Consider the following 20143-nt stretch of genomic DNA (forward strand, 5'->3'; position numbering starts at 1 on the left):
CTTTCGATGCAGATCTGTTTTGGTTAGTGGGCCAGCTTGGTCAAGTCTGATTTTCATAAAAGTGCCTGTGTATACATCGTTTATTGCTGCTAGCAAGTCCTTTGGACACCCTCGTTTTTCCAGTTTGACCCACATGCACTAAACAAGTAAAAAGTAATCCAATATTAATGTTAAAGGACATTTGTACCGCGCACTATCACCACCGAAGTGGTCCCCTGGCGCTCTGGCGGCTCTGAAAAGGGGAGGAGAGGGGGTGGGATAGTGGGAATAAGCTGGAAAAGTGCTAGAGAGCAGTGATGTGCGGTTGGCAGCCTGAACCCGGTGGGTCCGTTGGCTGGGCTTGGGGTGTTTTACAGTCGGTAGTCATCGTGTGCTGTTGTGCAAGTCTATGTGTGGCTTGTTTTGTTGTTGCATTGTTGTGAAATTTGTGCGGATTGCTGCGTTTTAGGCTTGTGGTTGTGTTTGGTTAGAGTTTGAGAGGTGTATGCAGAGGGATGAAATTGTTAGTTGTTTGGTTAGTTGGCATTGATGTCCTTGCAATTGTGTGATTCCATCTAGGTGCGGTACATGCTGACATTCACATTTCTATCTAGATGCAACACAAGCTAAATTCAAAATTCCGTACGAGTGTGGCATATGCTAACAATCAATTTCTATCTAGATGCGGTGCAAGCTAAAGTCAGGAATCCTGAGTGTGGCACATGCTAACAGTCACATTTCTATCTAGATGCGGCGCAAGCTAAAGTACAGAATTCCGTACGAGTGTGGCATATGCTAACAGTCACATTTCTATCTAGATGCGGCGCAAGCTAAAGTACAGAATTCCGTACGAGTGTGGCATATGCTAACAGTCACATTTCTATCTAGATAAAGCAATATACAGTAAAAGCTTAGTAGAATTTACTTCTACAAATAATATATACACAACATTTATAGTCATTGCACTATGCATAAAAAAAAACGTAATGTGCTAAATAACGTTTGGTAAATAATGCAAGCTGTAAATACTAACAAAAGCAGCACAAATGTAATCTACATTAAATACGTAAATAAACAGTTTTACATTTTTATAAAAAAACATATTCACACAAATATTACATAATTTTCACTATAAAGCAATTTAGAGCAAACACAAAATATTGTAAAACAAAAACTGGGTGAGTTAACTTTACTATAATATTTTTAATTTTTAATGAATTAGTTTTAATGTATTAATAAAGTTATGTTACTACCACAACGATATTTCTGATGTTTGTAGACTTCAACGTTTTTGTTGGTTTAACATCAACTCTTTTGCACACATTTCTTTTCTCCAAATATTATCAATTCGACTTTGTAACATAGTTTGGATTATTTGTTTGTGGTTCTTTTTACACATTTCTTTACCACTTTCTTAGTGCCTTTATTTTCCTGTCTATAACTGAGCATAACTCCCATCCTCCTACTTCAATTCATCTTCCCCTTCCACCTTTTTACTATTAATTAACCTCTTTGCCTTTCCCGTCTCCTCTACCCTTTCACCTAAACCTAACCCACCCAATGTATCCCTTCCACTTGATTTACCTTCCCTTTATCAGAGTTTGAAGTGTAACAAAACAAGTGGTGAAAATGTGACTCTGGATGAGGTTGAAGTTCACCGGCAGTGAGCAACACGTGTTAAAGAGCTGCATGTAGGATGAGTAGGTGGGGTGGGCACAGAAATTGTGGATTGTTTTTCATTTTGCTATCTTTTTCAAAGTAGATTTCAGTTTAGATGCATTTTCCATCTGCAAATTCTGGAAATTCTAGAAAAAGTGCAAGGGAGATGTCCTTTTTAAATCCTCGTTATATTATTATCCCTGATATGACATTTTATATTACTGTTTAGTGTCACACTTAATATAGACTTATAAAACAACAATAGTGGGATAAGGACCTCTGCTGTCAAAGAAAACATAATTCAACAAAAGGAGGCAAAATCCCGACTTTTCTTCACATGGCACGAAATGTGATCAAATCTTTCCCTGCTATGCCACAAAGGCCCTTATAAAAGCTGTTGGGAATGCTGATCACATTATTTGCATTTGTGTAAGGAATAAATGTACTTATTTGTCAGCAAAATAAGGAAAGGGGGGGTCAACTTCAAAAACAAAAGGATACATAGATACAAGATGGAAGCTATTTGCTTTGGCTTTCAACACTCTGCTATGCCTTTTCAGGAAGAAAAAAAATAGATTCATATTCCGATGAAAATGTGCTTCTCCACTTTTACTGTATACTCCTGAACTGTGCCTCTTAAGATGATCTTACACATTGCTCTGCTTCTTACTAGCCCAGCACATGCCCAAGTAAATCGAATTAGCTTTTTGTGCCTATCAAATTAAATAAAGATGCATGCTGTAGCTTCAAAAGAACCGTTCTGGAACTATGAAAATGGCTGTGAAAAGTAGTGGAACCATAAACGGTAAAAAATAAAAGTAGTAGAACTTGGTTCCTGCTCAGCATCTTTACTGCCTTCAATTCCCCATGCCTTCCTCATTTTATTTTAACTCTTTCAACTTCTCTTTACTTAAGTTACTTACTTTTTTCTAAAGGATGAAAAACGTATAATTATTGCAACAACATATGTCATAATTTCAAATTCAGCAAAATGTTACTTGTACAATTCATCTAATTAGTATTTTCTTCCAATTCATCATAGAAATGAGTCAACCAAACTGAACATGCAGGGAGGCTGTAGGCATTGGCCCTTGTTTACCAAAGTGGTGCTCAGCAACTATGCACAGCCATCTTCTTAATATATATTTTGAAAATGTGCTTCTGGATAGAGTGGGTCTCCTCTGTTGTACCCTTTTCTCACTGCTTTGGTGTTGCCTGGCACCGTCATGACTTAGCACAACCTAGCCTGTTTGTCATGCTATTTTCAGGTTTTACAAACTTGTGTCCTCAGGTTGGATCTGATTTGCTTCCATAAGCATTGCATGTGTTGGGAATCCAAGTGAAAAGCAGGTTCCCATAAGCCATGCTCCACTACTTCCTGGCATACTTTGGCAACCTCACTGGACAACGAGGCATGCCTTAGCCATAAGACCATACCACTCCCTTGCTGTTACATTTCGGGAGCAATCTGCCCCCTTCCAAGATGCCTCCCAACTTTGGACAAACTCTCCTGAACTCATTGGTCGAGAGCCCATTTCAAGATGGCCGCCATGACGTGAAAATGTTATACCTTCCCTGTGATACAAATCCCATTGTTTAAATAAGGAAAGCCGGCGGAGGGTAAGTGTCTTGCAGTACGTGAGAGTCAGTAGAAGTTCTTCATGTGTTATGGTTCTGCTCAAGTTATTAGGTACGTTTAAGAATTTAGAGAGTCTTTCAAGTTCTGTTTTGTTAGGGTACTCCTAGTTTTTAATTTAACACATAGAAGCGTTTGCAGAAATGGCGTGCACTTATTGATTGAAAGCACAGTCGGGAGTCAATTTCTCAGTGCTCAGGTTATAGAGGATCCCTAGTTATATTCTCAGAGACAAAGACACTGTCTCAATATACTGGAAGTATCCAGAGAAGGTGCGTACTGGAGGGGGAGTTCCTTGTTTCCCTTAAAAGGTGGTTTGAGCAAGACATTACAGGATGCTAGGTATATATTTCCTTTTGTCACCTTATTGTATACCGATCCAAAAAGGGACAGGGAACTATTCTATTTCACATGGATTGATGATTTCTGTTTTCGGATCTGCTGCAGCTCTTGAGTTGAAGTATCTTGAAAGCACCAGGGGATGCATGACATAAGTCATTCCTGCCTGGGGTAAAGACCTTCTAATCAAGAACGTGGAGGCTCTGCCTTGGGTAGCAGAGGCATTCCTACGTGGCTCCCAGGAGATTGTGATCCAACTTGGAACAAGCCAGACAGATTGCAAGACCTTTGTACACAGTCTCTTTTGAGTCATGGAGGAAACGTTAAAAGACTTTGCCTCCTCCCTGCAAAAATTACAGTGTGAGGTCTCTGCCTCATAACAGGAAAATGCAGTATGATACCAGTCCATGACTATTACAAGGGAAGGTAGAACAACTTTCAGGGAAGATTCCGGGAGAAGGACATCCATGGGGCTGAGTGAGCCGAGCAGTAGCTGGACCCTCCTCTGTTGCTTCTTCCCGTATTGCTACTCAGACAATACTCGCCCTTGCCACCTTACCAGCACCTTTACAGGGACCCAATATTCCTTCCCCTGCCTATGCCTAATACATTTAATGGAGATACCAGAGAATTCAGATCGTTCTGCACTCGATGCCGGACCTACGTTATATGCCACTGATTAAGTCAAGATCGATTTCATCTTGTTAAACATAGATAAAACTGCCCCTTCATGAGCCCCACCGTATATAGATACTCTAAGGAACTCATGGTTGCAACAGTAAAGAATGAGACAAGTGATCACAGTTCAAGGGTGTTAATTAAACTGTGTTCGTAATTTGGACAAACGTCTAATCTAAAGCTATATCTAAGATGGGAGCAAGCTTTGACAATCAAACAATAATAAGGCGTCTTGTCAAAATAATAGGGCCTATACTAAAAAACCTATTGCCAATCCATATGCTATATACAAAAAAGTGTGCGATAATGTTCATAAGAAAGAAGGAAGTGTTCCCAAATAATAAGTCGGGATGCGGTAGTCAGGATGCGGTAGTCGGGGTCTCCCTTCCCCACGTTTTAAGCATGGGACAAGGTAGGATTCTGGAGCACAGCACACCCTCGAGCTTTCCCAGCACGAGCCTACAGTTCCGCTCTCAGCAGTCAGGGCATTCGGTGGTTAAGTCTCTTTTCTACAAAAAGTCTTTCCTCTGAGGACCTGATGGGTTTCAAAATAATTAAACAAAAGTTGCTTTCTGCTTGTATGGTGGGTGATGCCTTTTCACCTCTGGGTCCCCCTCTTTCGGGCTCAGATCCTTCTCGAATGTTAGATTCCCTCTGTTGGGTTCACTACTACTTTCAACACCATTTCATCTGTGACCTTCGCAAATCTTAATGTCATTTTGAACAGTTCACTGTGGACATCCCTCTGCTGGGTTCACTCTTGTCAACACACTGTATTTCGGGACCATAGACTTTGCCCCCTGTATCGGCATCCCTGTTTATCGGCATCCCTCCTTCGGGTTCACTCTTGCCAACTTTGTCAATCGCACGTTTTCCCAATCAGTTCTTACAATGCAGGATTCACTTCCCTTAGCTTAACAATCATCTGTTGGTCAAAGGCTTGCAACTGTACCAAGGATTTTACTGGACCCCTGTAGGACTACTTTGACCCCTTTTTCGACTTTCCCCAAGTCCTTCTGGTAACAGTAGTTTCAACAATCTGGTAATCGTCCATAGTTTCCTGAGTGAGAACCCACGTGGTGCCTGACAGTTGCTGGTTTTCCCCCTTCTAGTATCAACAGTTCTTTGTACTCTTTTACAGTTCAATTAGCCATTTGCTACTTTCGTTCAACACAGTTCGGTTTCTTATTGGCTTTCTCCTCGACTCACCAGCTGTGATGAACTGTTTGGCTTTTCTTCTCTCTGGAGTCAAGATTGGTACCACAGAGACAAACGCCTCTCCCCGGCTTGGTTATTAGTGGAGGAGGCCCTGTGTACTGTTGACTTCTGCTGCAACACACGCTGGATATTGTTTGCGGTTTTACGATTCCTTCTGTGGATGTTTCATAGGCCTTGGTCAGAAAGGACAAGGTTGCTTCTCTCCTTGTCACCCTCTTGGTTCGCACCGTCTTTATCCTCGTCTTGAACTACCGTGCTGAGTTAGCTCTCTCGTCGTGCAGTCTGCCTTGCTCGTATTGCGCTCTCGTGCTCCACCTTTTATCCCTGTGGGGAAGGGAAAGGGCTGTCGATGTGTGCCGTTCATGTCAATTGCCTGACTTTGCCCGACCCTGGGACATGTTGGGTAAATGGCTCGGGCGTTAGTACGTTGTTCTTCATGATATGCGAAAGTGTCACGTCGGAAAAGGGGGGAGTAGAGTGTTTGAGTATCCTACGTGGTAGGTTGGGGGAAACGGTTTCATAAGCAGGGGGATAGCGCGTCTCGCCCATCAGTGTCCCACTTCCACTCCTCGAGGACCCCATCCAGGTGATCCTCTCTCACTGGTCCACCCCCAGGAACTGGAACAATAGCGATGCCCGTGTCCTGGCCACCTGGATGACAGACCCTCGCGGACTAGTCAGGGAGACACCTTCAGGTTTCTCACAATACCAATGACCCCATTCTGGAAAACTTCGACCCATTCCATGGGGCCTTCAAAGGAATGTTCGACAGACAATATGCTACCCAAACAGTCAGAAATTATCTGGTGGAAATCCGTCTGGGTAATAAAGACCTGTTGTCTCATATAGCCCGCTTCCATAGTCTAGGCGCACTACAAACTCCTGTACTTTGCCTAACGATCGGTTCTGACCATCATGAACATATAAGGTTCGATGCAATAGCTGGCCCCAACTTTCAATTCCTTTTGGCCATTCCATGGTTAACATTTCAGACCCTGTAATAGATTGGACCTGATAAGAAATAACCTTTCGAGAGCCCAATTCCCCTGGCCTAGAAACAATGCATGATGTCCCCGGTATGAACACTGTTCCTAATACAGGTTGTTCTACAGTAGAAGAGGCATTCAAGAAGATATTCCTCCAGAATATCGATTATGCTCTGGTTTTTGACCCAGTGGAGGCTACCCAACTCCCACCACATCGTCCGTACCCTTGTTGGATAGAATCTAATTGATGTGGGTTGATGATTTATTTTTTCTCATCTGCTGCAGCTCCTGGGTCAAGGTACCTTGAAAGCACAAGAGGATGCATGACATAAGTCGTTCTTGCCTTGGGGAAAGACTTCCTTTCCTTGTGATCACATTTGTGTGTCCTGGGTAGGAGAGGCATTTTGACGTGGCTTCCAGGAAATCGTGGTCCAACCTGACCAAGCCCGACAGTATGTCTTTTATTTGGAGTAAAAGATCCAGTGTTTCCAAGTGTAGGCTTGGATTACCGTAAATCTTATGGTGGACTCTAATGAAAAATTATAGCACTGTGTAATTAAGATAGTTATACCGACTGGCAGTGATTTATGGACCCACTCGAATGCCGCCCAAGATTTCAGGCTTCTTCTCCTACCATCCCCCTGGTCTTCTTCTATTGTGCCAATACCAGATCACCATAGCTTCTTCTGGAAGTCCAGAAGTGCCCGCTTTTCTGGGAGCCATAAAGCCAGTTCCCTCTTGGCAGTGGCATCTGAACCACCAATCCCGCAACTTGTGATTTGAGGTTCTGTTTCAGCGCAACGTTGCCTAGGATTTTCTTTATGGATCAGTACAAGGGAGGAAATGCAATGTCTGGCAGCCTGAAGCATTGCATTTCTTCTTAGTGGTCCAAGAATGAGCAGAATTTGTGTGTTTATTTTTGCGCATGTCTGTATGTATGTATGTGTGTGCGCGTCTGTTTTTGTGGTGGGGGTCTGGGTGATGTTTTTTTTTTAACAGTGGATGCGGCGTTACAACAACTTCAGGCTCCCCAAATCATTTAGTATTTGCCCACTCCCAGTGACACCAAGATACATAGGTATGGTCTTAGAAGTTCTTATCTACTGGCGCAATTTACTTATTAAAGACTGCATTAAGGATCATTTTCATCATTTTGTTTTGAATAAATAGATTGATGTTCCTGGGTCTAGCGTGACAGATCATTGAGGCCCTCCTGAGAGTGCTCAGTTGGAGCATTTTGGGAACATTATTGACCTGTTATAGTCACTTATTAGCTATAGAGACACTAATCTTAGTGCGTTTGTGTACAACGTAAATAAACAGCCAACACTTCAAGGGTGAATCTTTTGTTTGGGAGGGCCTGTGTAAATGAATGTGTATGTTTAATGTACACATAGTGGATGGTTACCAGAATTGTTTCCTTCAAGGCCTCGCATCATTCTATGTGTTCTTTTTCCCCTTAGGCCAAAAAGGTGAGCTATGCCTCTTGACCCAGACAAGCAAAATGCGAATGAAGCAAAGGCAAGTGACTCCGAGATCACCAGCACAAAAGAAAGCTTGGACATCTCTGATGAATCCGTGCGTAAGCGAATACGGCAGAGTACTCCAAGCACACTGGGAGGAAATACGCCTCAGTGTAAGCATAATGATATTGTTGGCTTTAATTATGACCTTCATCTGTACTTGATCAGTCTTTTCCAGTTTTGGAAAGACACACCAAATTAGGAGAGCGGGTCTTAAGAACACTAAACATTGTTATACATACAACACCTACATACTGCCTGTCTCCTTTCAGTAGCATGGTCCCTGGCTTACACATTGCATTTTGTTCTGGAATCCGTGTGCAGCTCTCTTTGGTGCTGATAAATAAGGTCTGGAGAGTATCGGAATGTCCCCTCTGATTACAGCGCAGCATCACCTCTCCCCTTTCCTGACAGCTCACTCTTGCCGAGCTCGCCAACCCCAACACTTGCACCTCCTCTCCCTATCCTAATCAATACCGCTACTGCACACCTATATGTCTGTGCATTTCTACCGGTATGGGTCTTATACCACAACAATGATGTTGATATTTCTCCGCTAGCAAAGGCCGTTTCTTGTAAGCAACATTACAAACATGGCGACCTGCAGCGAACGCCCCAGGTACTGTAATATTCTGCCATTCAGAAAGTGTATTATTCTTTTATTCTCCTCCCATTAATACATGTAAGCTCTAATTTGATGCCATCCTTTATCACATGCCTGCACTATATTGGTCTTTGGCCCTCTGTGTCAAGCCCTACTCCTCCCTGCTTGCTACTTTATGAAACTAAACACTTTACTGAGCTACTGTGACACCTGCCCGCCCCAAAAACAAATATAAATCACTGATAAACAGCCTGATTCATGGAATTATTTGCGTGAAAAAACGCCGATTTGCGCGCCTTTCTGCCCAGAAATCCCTGTTTGAAGTATGGGGATTTTCGGGCAGAAAGGCGCGCAATTCTGTGTTTTTCACGCAAATAATTCCATGAATCAGGCAGGCAGTGTGAAGACCATCTTGAAAAATACTGCAGAAATATCTGAGTACTTATGTCTGTCAACTGCTGTTTTAATCATTTATCAAGACAATTATCTGATATGTACCCAAATGTTGTATCGCGGATAATAATGTTCACTGTTGCTGCAGCATTAGACACAATTATGGTCACTTTGTTGAAATGTTTATTGAAAGAGTTGCAGGCAGCCATCAAAGTCTAGTCCCTTAGAAACCAGCCAAAATGATCACTGCAGTACTCCTAGCTTCCCATATGTGTAAGTAGAAGGCATTCACAGAATCACAGATTCTGCACTTGCTACTTTGGACAACACTTCGTGCCTATCGTCCACATTTGCTAACACTAAGAAACTCCCCCTGGGAACTATGCTTACATATTTTCTTTCGAAAAGTAGCAACATTTCTTGCACAGCAGCGATAAAGAGGTCATCAGAATTCAAACACATATATACATTTACAAGAGAGGCATTTTCCCACACTTTTAATCTTACTAACAGTAATCTGAGAGAACATGATACAATGACATGCTCAGAATACATGCTAGAGACGGGTTGTCCAACTCCAGGCGTCAAAGGCCCGATCCATGTCAGAATGTCAAGAGACCATACATTTGTATACATGATTCTAAATGTATGCAGATTTCTTCTTAATGAGGGATATCCTAAAAACCCATCAGGATCCTGGCCCTCGAGGCCAGGCGTTGGACAGCTTGATGCTAGAGAATACCAACAGGCTGTCTGGCATTGTATTGGCATACTTGGTCAAAAAATATTTTACCTTTTTTACTTTTTTTTTTCATTTTCCCCCACTCCCTCGAGTCCAATCCCTTTATTCGTATACCCTGCGCTGAGTTTCCACCTCCCAGCTTCGTACATCTAAATCACCCGGTTTTCATTCCACCAAGCCCAACTGTTTCATCCGTCTTAGGTACCAGATCCCTCTAGCACCCTTTTGGAGATTTTCCAGGGTCTGAGATCAGTCCTCTTGAAAGCCTTGGTGATCCCCTTGCAATGTATATGTTGCCCATTCCAGTCCTACAAAATTCCAGACTTGCACCCATTCATGTTCCGAGGGAAGCCCCTTTGATTTCCATTTTTGCACAACCGCCCCCCCCCCGTGCCCCTGCTATCATCAAGATCACATATATTTTACTTTTCGCTTTGCAGGGGTGCCCCTCTAGATGGCCACCCAGCCCCAAAATGGAGATGCCTCTATTACCGCTTTCATTCAGACCTAACGCCTCTCCCAAGTCTTCCCATATTACCTTCCAGTAATTTTGGATTAAGGGACAATCCCACCATATGTGATTCCATGTCCCTACCATACCACCTTTTCTCCAGCACAAGTTGGAGGTTGAGGGGTAGAATTTGTGCAGCTGCTCTGGAGTCAGGTGCCATTGAAGCATGAATTGCATCCATATCGCCTGAATCTGCAATGTTCTTGTGATCTTGGGAATTTTTACCCACAGTTGCTCCCATTCTGGCTCCTCGATCTCTTGACCCGTACCTACTTGCCAGTGTCGTATATCTCCATTCCTCTGGTGCCTCCCCCTGTTTGATAAACTTGTATAATGTCCCCACAAGGTGTTTGTCCCCAGAATCTGACACTAATTACCTCTCGAATGGGGTTAAGGGGCGGGTTGCTGCCTCTTTCATGGGAGGATGTACGTGCCAGTGCTTCATTTGAAAGTATCCTTACCTCTCAGTCTCTTCCACTCCATCTGCCTTGCATTGGAGGAATGACTTAATGTCTGGGGTGTCAAACATATCTCTGATCTTTCAGCAACCTTCTTCCCACCATACCCCGAAGCCCCTATCGCCACAGCCAGGGGTAAAACTTGCGCTTTCAAAGATTGGCGTAAATGGGGACAGGAATGTGGTGAGTTGAGGCCTCCTTAGTGCCTCGTCCCAGGTGTTCCCACCATCAGTATCTTGCTAAGCTACATTCTTTGTGGTCTTCCCCCCCCTTGGTTTCCAGAGTACCTCCTCCAGGTTAGTCCCCGTTACAGCCTCGTCCGTAGCACTCCATTGTTTACCCCGGTCATCCTTCGTCCAGTCTCTCACTATTCTAATATACGTTGCCATAAAATACGCTTTTAGATCCCCCAGTTCCCCTCTATTTCTAGGCATAATCATGATCCTCCTAGCTACCCTTGGCCATTTGTTGTTCCATATAACCTTCCCCGTATATTTTTGGACCGCCCTAAAAAAAGAATTTGGGACTTGGACCGGAGGGGTCGAGAAGTAATGCAACAGTTGTGGTAGAACAATCATCTTTATGACGTTGATCCTACCCAGCCAAGTTAGCGTTAGTGGGCCCCAAACGACCAATTTGTTCTTGAGTATTTCAAGCCAAGGGATATAGTTTTCCCCGTAGAGCTCCTTCAAAGTTCTAGTTAATTTTATACCTAGGTAAGATATGGATTTCTGTACCCATTTGTACAGGAATGTAGCCTTGAGCCACTCCTCTAATCCTCTCGTGATTGTAAGGTTCAAGATTTCTGTCTTTTGGGGGTTTATATCAAACCGGCCACCATCCCAAACCGTGAAATCTCGCTCTCCTTTGGCCCACGTGAGCCCCCCCGGGTTTGTTAGTCAAGAGTATATCGTCTGCAAAAGCTGCTATTTTATAGACCCTCCCTACAAACGGTATCCCTTCTATCTTCCCGTTTGCTCTTATTCCCACTAGAAGTGGTTACATATAAATCGTGTAGAGGAGCGGGGAGAAGGGGCAGCCCTGCTTAGTGCCCTGCTGAACCCTGATGGGCTCGCATAATTGGCAGTTTATTGCTAGTCGCAGGGAGGGGATTTGGTGGTTGGCTTTGACCCTTTTAATGAATTTGTCACCAAATGCCATGTGCTTCAGTGCTGGAAAAAGGAAGCCCCACTCCACCCTGTCAAAGGCCTTTTCTGCATATAAGGCTACTAGGACCGCTGCAATTTTCATTTCATTGGTCTTGTCTGTAAGATGAGCTATCTTCCTAGTATTGTCACTCTTCTGCTGGGTCCTAATGAACCCCGCCTGGTCCTGGCCAATTGTGTTTGGTAGGATGTGGTCTAGCCCGTTGACCAGAACCTTCGTATATATCTTTACATCCACATTGATGAGGGCTATCGGCCTATGAGAACCGCAAGAGGTCGGGTCTTTACCTGCTTTTGGGATAAGAACCACCTTGGCCTCTTCCATTGTGGTTGTTACTTTTCCTTTTTCCCCTATGTCATGTCATTAAGGAGAGGGACCAAATATGGAATCAGAATTTCCCTAAAGAACCTATAAAATTCTGACCTAAACCCATCTGAGCCAGGGGATTTATTAATTGCCCTACAGACTTCGTCCAATGTTATTTCTTCGTCTAGTGCTTCTTTCTATTGATCTGAAGTTTGGGGCAAAACCTTTGCAGCAATGTAGGTTTGTTGAGATTGTTCATTGTGGTGGGCCGAGCTATATAGTTCTGTGTACAATTTTGAAAATTCCCAGATGATAGCCTTGGTTTCCGAACTATTCCCCCTCCCCCATTTTGTAATTGTTTTAGCGTTCTCTTCCTTTCTCGGCATCCTGGCCAGGAGCCTATCAGACCTGTTGGCTTTAATATAGTACTTCCGTTTTAGAAACATCAATGATTACTTTGCTGCTTTCATTTGTATAAGTTCCAGTTGACCTCTTATGGCTCTGTACTCTTTTCGAGTTCCCCACTAGCTCATGTACTCATCCTGGACAGTACCCTCTATAGTTTTTACTCTAGATCATTTTCCACCAGTCTTAATTACCTGTCTCTGCGGGTTTGTATTCCTATGATTTTCCCCCTAATTGTGCCCTTAAAAGCATCCCATCTTGTTTGTCCTGTTATGTCCTCTGAACTATTGTCCTCAAAGAGAGCTTTGATCCCGCCCCCAACTCATTCCTCAGAACCTCGTCCCTAAACAGAAATCCTGGATACCTCCATTTCCACAGCCCTGGTTGTCCTAGCTTCCTCCCTAATTTCAGTGTCAATGGTGCATGATCCGAGTTATAGCCCCCACCTCTATTGCTCTCAACTATCCCAAAAGCTTCAGGCATGTCTAAACATAATCTATACGTGATGAGGATATGTGAGCATGAGAGAAAAAAGTTAATGCTTCCCTATCCCCTTCCCTTTTCCCCCCCATATGTCGACTAGAACTAGTCCTTCTACCATCTCTATTAATTCTTTTGATGGGTTCCCTTGTGTCCACCTGGTTTTTGTGGATCTGTCCTTTTCTGGATCCCAGGCCAGATTGAAATGTATCTATTCTGGTCAAGGTACGTTGGATGAAGGAATCCTGTTCTGTGTTAGGAGCATACAGAGTTGCTATGTATATCCCTCCCCCCCTCCCTTTTAAGTTTAACGCTAAGTATCTCCCCTGGGCGTCTGTCTATCCCAGCCACTGTGAAGTCTAGGTTTCCGCGTATTGCTATCAGCACTCTCGCCCTCTTATTGTTTCCCATGGATTGATATATTTGGGGGAAGCCTCGCAGCCTCATTCGCTCCCTGTCCCCGGTCTCTATAGGGGTTTCCTGCAAGGCTAGTATATCCGGCCCCTCCCCCCTTAAGAAACTTTCACATTTTTTCCTCTTCAATGGGGAGTTTAACCCCTTTATATTCTGGGAGATGACAACAAGGTTTTTGAGGCTATCCATTTCCCAGAAAGTGTTTAGCTTTCATGCGCCCTGGTACCCTGTCGTTATCGGACAACCCCACCCACGCCCCATCCCTCCTCTCCCCGCTCCCACCCCTCTTCTCCACTCCCCTTGGCTGAGCGGGCTCAATCGGCCTCTAGCCCCCTCAATGTCCCCCTTGGGAATTGAGACCCTTGCACCCCTCAGCCTGAGCATCTGCGGGTTCCCTCCCAACCCATTCTAGATTCCAACTTTTGATCTGTATTTTAGATCTTCTTGACCTATTCTCCCAGTCTTCTGTCTGGAGCTCTAGGTTGTAGGTTGCTGTTGCCAGTTTTTCCATCCCGGTCTGTTTTTCTTGCGTCCTCCGTCAACTCCTGTATTGCCTTTTCATTTGTTTCCACCCTTTCTGCCATTTTGTTGACGTCTTGTTTTACCTCCTGGAGGGCTGCTGCCATGTCCTCTGTCATGACTGTCATTTGTTTCTGGACAGTACCTGATATTTTATCCCCAAAGTCCATAAAGTATTGCTTGAGGAGTGACTGCGTCACGTTTTGATCCTGTCCGTCTTCCACCTGGAGCTCACTCCGGTCCATGTGATCTTGTCTGCTTTGGGTACCCTGGGAGGAGGGCAGTTCTTTGCTCCACGTTTTCTGGCGGTTGCTCTCGGAGGGTTTCTTGGGACCCTTTGAGGGTGCTAGCAAGTCTTTCCCCCTGGTTTTGGGCATAGTTTGTTTCCCTCCTCCTTAACGGACTATTCTCTAAGTCGTGGCCAATGACCCGATCGATAGCAGGCCAAGTCGCCTGGACCCCTTTCACTGTGTGGGGAATGTAGCTCGACCTTTGCCTATCCCCCTCATTTTTGTGTGAATGGAGATGAAGTTTTGGTGATTTTAGGTGCACCAGTAGGTTGGATGGTAGATCCTCAGTTTGGAGAGGGAACCCCTGTGATTTCCAGGTGTTACCAGTCTACCTGGGTGCCCTGCTCCAGTTGAGAGACGTGCACTTCCAATCCTTGGGTATTATTTGGGAATGTGTTGGTTTTTACCCTCTTGTGGTGGTGTTTGCTGCTCTTAAAAGGTGGGTAGTTGCTTGCCCCCTAGCCACAGGGGATATCGTTCCTCCAAGTAGGCTCATCTGAGGGGTTATAGTCCCTCCCAGTGGAATTATTACTTGCTTCCAATATTCCTTTTAATGTTTCTCTCAGACAGTTTCAGACCAGTCGAGCCCACTGGGAATTTGCCCTATTGTTTGTAAGCCGCTAGGAGCCTGGACGTGTTCTCGGTTCCCTGCTCTGCCCGGTGCTACCTTAAAGTGGCAATGCCCTATCCTTCCGTGCTTCTGACTCTGACGCTTGCACCATTACTGGGAGGCAGGGCTTGTGTCGTATGACCTTTTTATTTTTGACTGATTTTTATTTTTTTTATTTTTTGGATCGGAATTCGGTCATATTTAATTAAATATATATATGGGGTGGGGTAAGGGTATAGGGGGATTGCAGGGGTGGGGTCGGTCTCCCCCCTCCCCCCTGCATTTTCAAACCAAAAAAGAGCAAAGCAAATTCGGTCAAAAGTGGAAAAAGTCAAATATTTTGACCAAGTAGACCCAAACAATCTGGTCACTACCCAAATAGAATCAAGGAAGCCCCTGACATAACTTAAGAGCTTTTAAAAATCTACCACGAACTAACCAATCCCGAATAGGAAATTATCCTCGCACTGTTCAGGAATTAACAGAAGAAATCTTTTTTCCTTTATCAAGAAAACAGATCTCGGATATTGGACCCAATGTATACACATGAAAAATCCATATCCCAGCACCTACCACTGACCCATTATCTGAAAACTCTTTCAGCGACTTTACCCTGTTTTTGATAGCAGCTAATCAAAATAGTGAGCAACATGAAAGTATCCTATGCCAAAAGCCAATTCTGTCCATCGTTCTTCCCAAAAGACAACATCAACACCTTGGTTCTATGTACTAGAACCCCATAAGGCCCCTCAGAAAGCCGGCAGTCTGTCAAAATCGTGTGAGAAATCCAAGTGTGGAAGTAGATGACTAGCTGGCCTCAAACCCAAATAATGGAATAACATTCCTCAAGTAATGGCTTCTAGACGTCCACCTCATAAGAGTATGGAAGACAACTCTGTTCTGAGAAGCCTTCTCCTAACATTAAGTATTAACCTATGCCATGCAGGTTTAAGTTTACTCCTTAAAAGGAGTCGTTTCTCAGGGCTGATGAATGCAAGCTGATTGCTTGGCCTTGAAAGATGACGCCTTTGCTATTCCTCCATCTTTTTACTCTCACACAGTTGTCATTGTTCTCTCCACCGCTCTTCTCCAATTCTTCCAAAGCAATTTTGTGACTTGTAATGAAGATCATTATGAATCACAATAAATAATATTATACTGTTACCATTTTGAACATATTTTGTGGAAATATACCCATGTTCCAGGGGTGGAAATAGAGAGATTTGATAACCAGGAGCTAAAATTACCTCCTGGGAATCGGGCATCACCCAGTGAGAAGGTGTTACCTTGCAGTAAGAAAGCACTAGTACACAGTGACCTTCTAATCAAACATGCCAGTTAGATGCAGCACCTTAACCTTTGTCCATTGTATAAATGAACAAAGTTAAGTGTTGGGTTGCCTCTTCTTGTACACCGTCTACTATAGTTTCAATACCCTACAATCCGAGGATCCCTTTATTAGGGTTAAGATGTTAAATTATGGAAAGTGCTAAAAGGCCAACACAAAGGTAAGTTTACATGAGTATGTGTTTGCCGTTTGTCATGAAGAGTCAAAAGACGTGCCTGGTATCTTGTTGTGTCAAGTTAACCTGCTCTCTGTAGGCCCTTGGACATGTGGCGCATTATAACATTTTAAATAAATAAAATACATGCGAATAACCAAATAGTTCCTACCTCCTTGCAATTCTCTAAAACAACATTGCATTTTCTCTGGTGCTGCGGTGAGCATGTTCTTTGAGAACATTCTGGAACTGCTGCTGTGCTGCCATGCTCAATGTCTATTGCTCTTTTACCCACTTGGATATAATGGATCAGACAGTATAGGAAATTAATTGTGAGACATTTGAAGCCCATTTCGAGGCCCAAGCAAACCCCTTTGTGGCTCAAGGACACATATGACACAATCTACTCCTCCACTGCCTCCTCCCACCATAACAAGCAGTTATCTGTTGTCAAACACCTGAAGGCAACCATGAACAGTGTGAGACTTGGAGGTAGAGTGCATGCCTGCTAAGAGCCTTTTGATTGGGCTGTTGGCTTTTTTTTTTACTCAGGCTCTGGCTTACTCTCTTACCTATGCTGGCCCTCCAGTGCCATCAGCCCAACATTCACAATAGAGGGATGCCTATGCTGGCCATGTACCCTCCTTTCCACCCAGCCTCTTGCACCACAGCAGAGAATGCCCACTCCCCTCAATATGGTTGCAATAGGCATCCACTGATCCTACTTCCTCAATGCACAGTTTGGTTTCCTGCAACTCCAACTTTCTAGTGCTTGGGATTCTGCCACTGCAACAGGCTTCTGAACACTGCGCTCAAAATCCTGCTTTGCACACCATCACAATCCTTATCTTTCTCTGCTTCATCATCTGATGTTCTTCTCCTCTGAGGGAGGTTTGTTTCCTCTTTTCTGCTTTTTTCTTTCAGTATAGGGACATGAAACCATTCACGTGAGCACCTGGCCAAAGGGTAAATTATCGCCTGAAAAGAGCTGTGCAACATCAAATGGAGTCATATTTTGGAAATATGTTAGGTTTCACCACAGTGGTTGATGCGTAACCGTGTTTTTGCAAGTTGCTAATGAATCAATAACCCTAATGGAACATATTTGGGAGTCGAAGTATGGAATGTCTATTGCCACTGACCTATGCTATGCATAAACCTTTTAGAGACCTCTGAGCCTCTGGAAATTGGAGTACACTGTGAAGATGTTTTTTTGTTTCTTTCCCATCATTATTTAACTACTACACACCTCACACTTTCCCAGTTGTTCCTATTGACATGAATACATGATTCCCTTTCCCTTCACCTATTGGTGCTACATGTCAGCCTTCCTAATTCTAAACCTTTCAATATCCTACCTCGGCTAGACACATTGCAGACTCTTTTTCTCCTCGTGCATCAACGCGGACTGCAAATCACATTCTCCTACCTGTAGAATGCAAAACCGGTATTCAACAAAATTATTTTAATTACAAACCACTTTACTCCCTTTCTCGCTCTCTGCATTTCATTGGAAACCAGAATCCATATGAACCACTTAGCGATTCTAGCAGCCCTCCACATTGATCCTTTAACTTGCAGCCAAGCGTCTGTTCTCCATCATGTGGCCTTCTTCACAAACCGTAAACTGCTGGATACTTCTGTACATGAGTGGGATCTCTGGCAACATTTATATAAAAGAAATCCCTATACCTAAGAGAGGTGTTTTTCGTAAGACTCATTTACCTTAGAAATCATGTATCCTTTTTGTTTTTTAATTGTAAATCCAGAATAAAAAAACGTGAAACTAACAAATTACTGTTTCATCAGAGAACAAAAAACATATAAAAAGCACATTTGATAACTGTAATCCGTCTACTCTTTTGACAGAAGAGACAACTGTCAATTTCAGTAAAGTCTCCAGAGTGCACTGCAGTGGCATTTCAGTCATTTAATTTCTGCAGCTTCTATTGACCAAAGCAACTTTTTCTCTGGATCCTTTGCCTTCAAATCAGGTTTTCCTGTTTCACTCTGTGTATGTGCAGCAGTAAGGATTTTATGACATTACAATGTGTTTTCCTGTGAGATCATCTCTACTTTTCGCCTTTTTTCACCATTGCAGCCTTGTTTGACAGGTAAACTAAGATTGCAAAGCATGACACGCACATTGTGTGACTGCTTGCCACATGACCACTGAATAGAGGATGCCTCTGAAGGCATACCATCTTGCAAATTTAAAAAGAAGGGACTATGAGGCATCGAGGAAAGCCAGGCCGACTATGTCAATCCAGCAATGTCCGACCTCTGTTGTGTTTGAGTGTTTGTTTGTTTGGATTCTAGGGCAGACTGTTCCTGGCGAAGTTTCCAGTCCCTGTCGAAGGGGATAGTATCTCCCTTTGGTCTGAGCTATTAGGGAAAAGGTCCTCTGTGTGTCTTGTTGGGTCTGCAATTGTTTATTGGCTTTGTCTGTTGGATGATGACAGCCAGATCTGACCCAAAGCATATGTTTTCAATAAAGGTGCTAGAGAGGCACTCGTCGGTAGTTCTGCTAGATACATTCCCAGATAGGTAGGATTAGCAAACATATAAGTACTAGTAAGTCCTTGGTATGCAGTTTTGCTAAAGGATTTCCAGATGAGTAAAATTCGCAAGGATGGGTATCTCTGGGACTGATGGCGTAGTGCATATCTGGAAGGAGTAATGAGCTAGCTCAGTTATGGCAGTGGTACATAAGTGTTATTAGTGCTTGGGTTACGAGTCTAGCACAGACATTCCAAAATAATTGGAGATAAATATCTCTTGGCCTCATAGCGTAGTTTATACATGGTGGCGGAAGGCAATGAATCGACTCCGTCAAGTGCTGCTACGATTGAGTAAGATTAGCGAGGACTGGCATCCCTGATAGCGTAGTGCATATCTGGACAGGGCAATGATCAAGCTCAGTCATGGCGTTGGTATATAAGTGCTATTAGTGCTCTTGAGTTACGAGTTAAGCACAGTCAATCCAGATAATTGGAGATAATCTCTTGGCTTCAGAGCGTAGTGAATTCCTGGCGGAGGGAGGCAATGATTCAACTCTGTCATAGCGTAGGTTTATATGTGTTACTATGATTTGGATTTCAAGCTCCAGATAGTTGGAGGTAGATATCTCCTGGCCTGAGAGCCTATTGAAAGGCCTTGATTGAATGGTTTACCGGGCCATTTCTTGGACGTTGTGGTCCCTTAAAACCTGGCTCTACCCCAAAATAAATAAATAAAAATAAAAAAAGCATGAGTGTCTTCCGGAAAGCCATGTAATCTTGGGTGTGTCTAATGCGTGGAGGCAGTGAGTTCCACAAAGTTGGCACCAGCGTTCAGGTGGCAGATTCTCTGATCCTGTCTGAATTGGAGGCGGGGACCACTAGGAGGAGGGCTGTGCTTGACCTTAGGGTGTGAGTTGGGTGGTAAGGGGTAAACTTTTCTTGAAGGTATTTCGGACCTACTTTGTGCACCGCTTGGTGAGTAATGCACAGGATTTTGAAGGTGGCTCTACGTCCAATTGAAAGCCAGTGTAGGGTGTGGAGAGCAGGTGAGATGTGGTCCGTTCGTCCCAGTGCGAGAAGCAGTATGGCAGCCGAGTTTTGGACTCTTTGGCGTTTGTTTAGTTGGTAGGCTGGTGTACCCAGTTAGAGGGAGTTTGCATAATCAAGTCTGGACAGGTCGTTGGACATAATTGCAGCCGGTCTATTGGGTATGTGAGATAAGG

The 20143-nt window shown here is 43.7% G+C and overlaps 1 protein-coding gene across 1 annotated transcript in view; it reads left to right on the plus strand.

Annotated features, from left to right (window-relative positions):
* TCP11L1 (t-complex 11 like 1) overlaps window positions 1-20143 on the plus strand; it is a 666815-nt gene that overhangs the window by 63071 nt on the left and 583601 nt on the right. Inside the window, exon 2 of the mRNA XM_069623576.1 lies at window positions 7959-8131. Coding sequence (XP_069479677.1) covers window positions 7975-8131 — 157 coding nt within the window. The 5' untranslated portion in view covers window positions 7959-7974. The remainder of the gene's footprint in view (window positions 1-7958; window positions 8132-20143) is intronic.

This window comes from Ambystoma mexicanum, chromosome 11, assembly GCF_040938575.1.
Source record: "Ambystoma mexicanum isolate Mex_15411 chromosome 11, UKY_AmexF1_1, whole genome shotgun sequence".
In the NCBI taxonomy this organism is placed as follows: Eukaryota; Metazoa; Chordata; class Amphibia; order Caudata; family Ambystomatidae; genus Ambystoma; species Ambystoma mexicanum.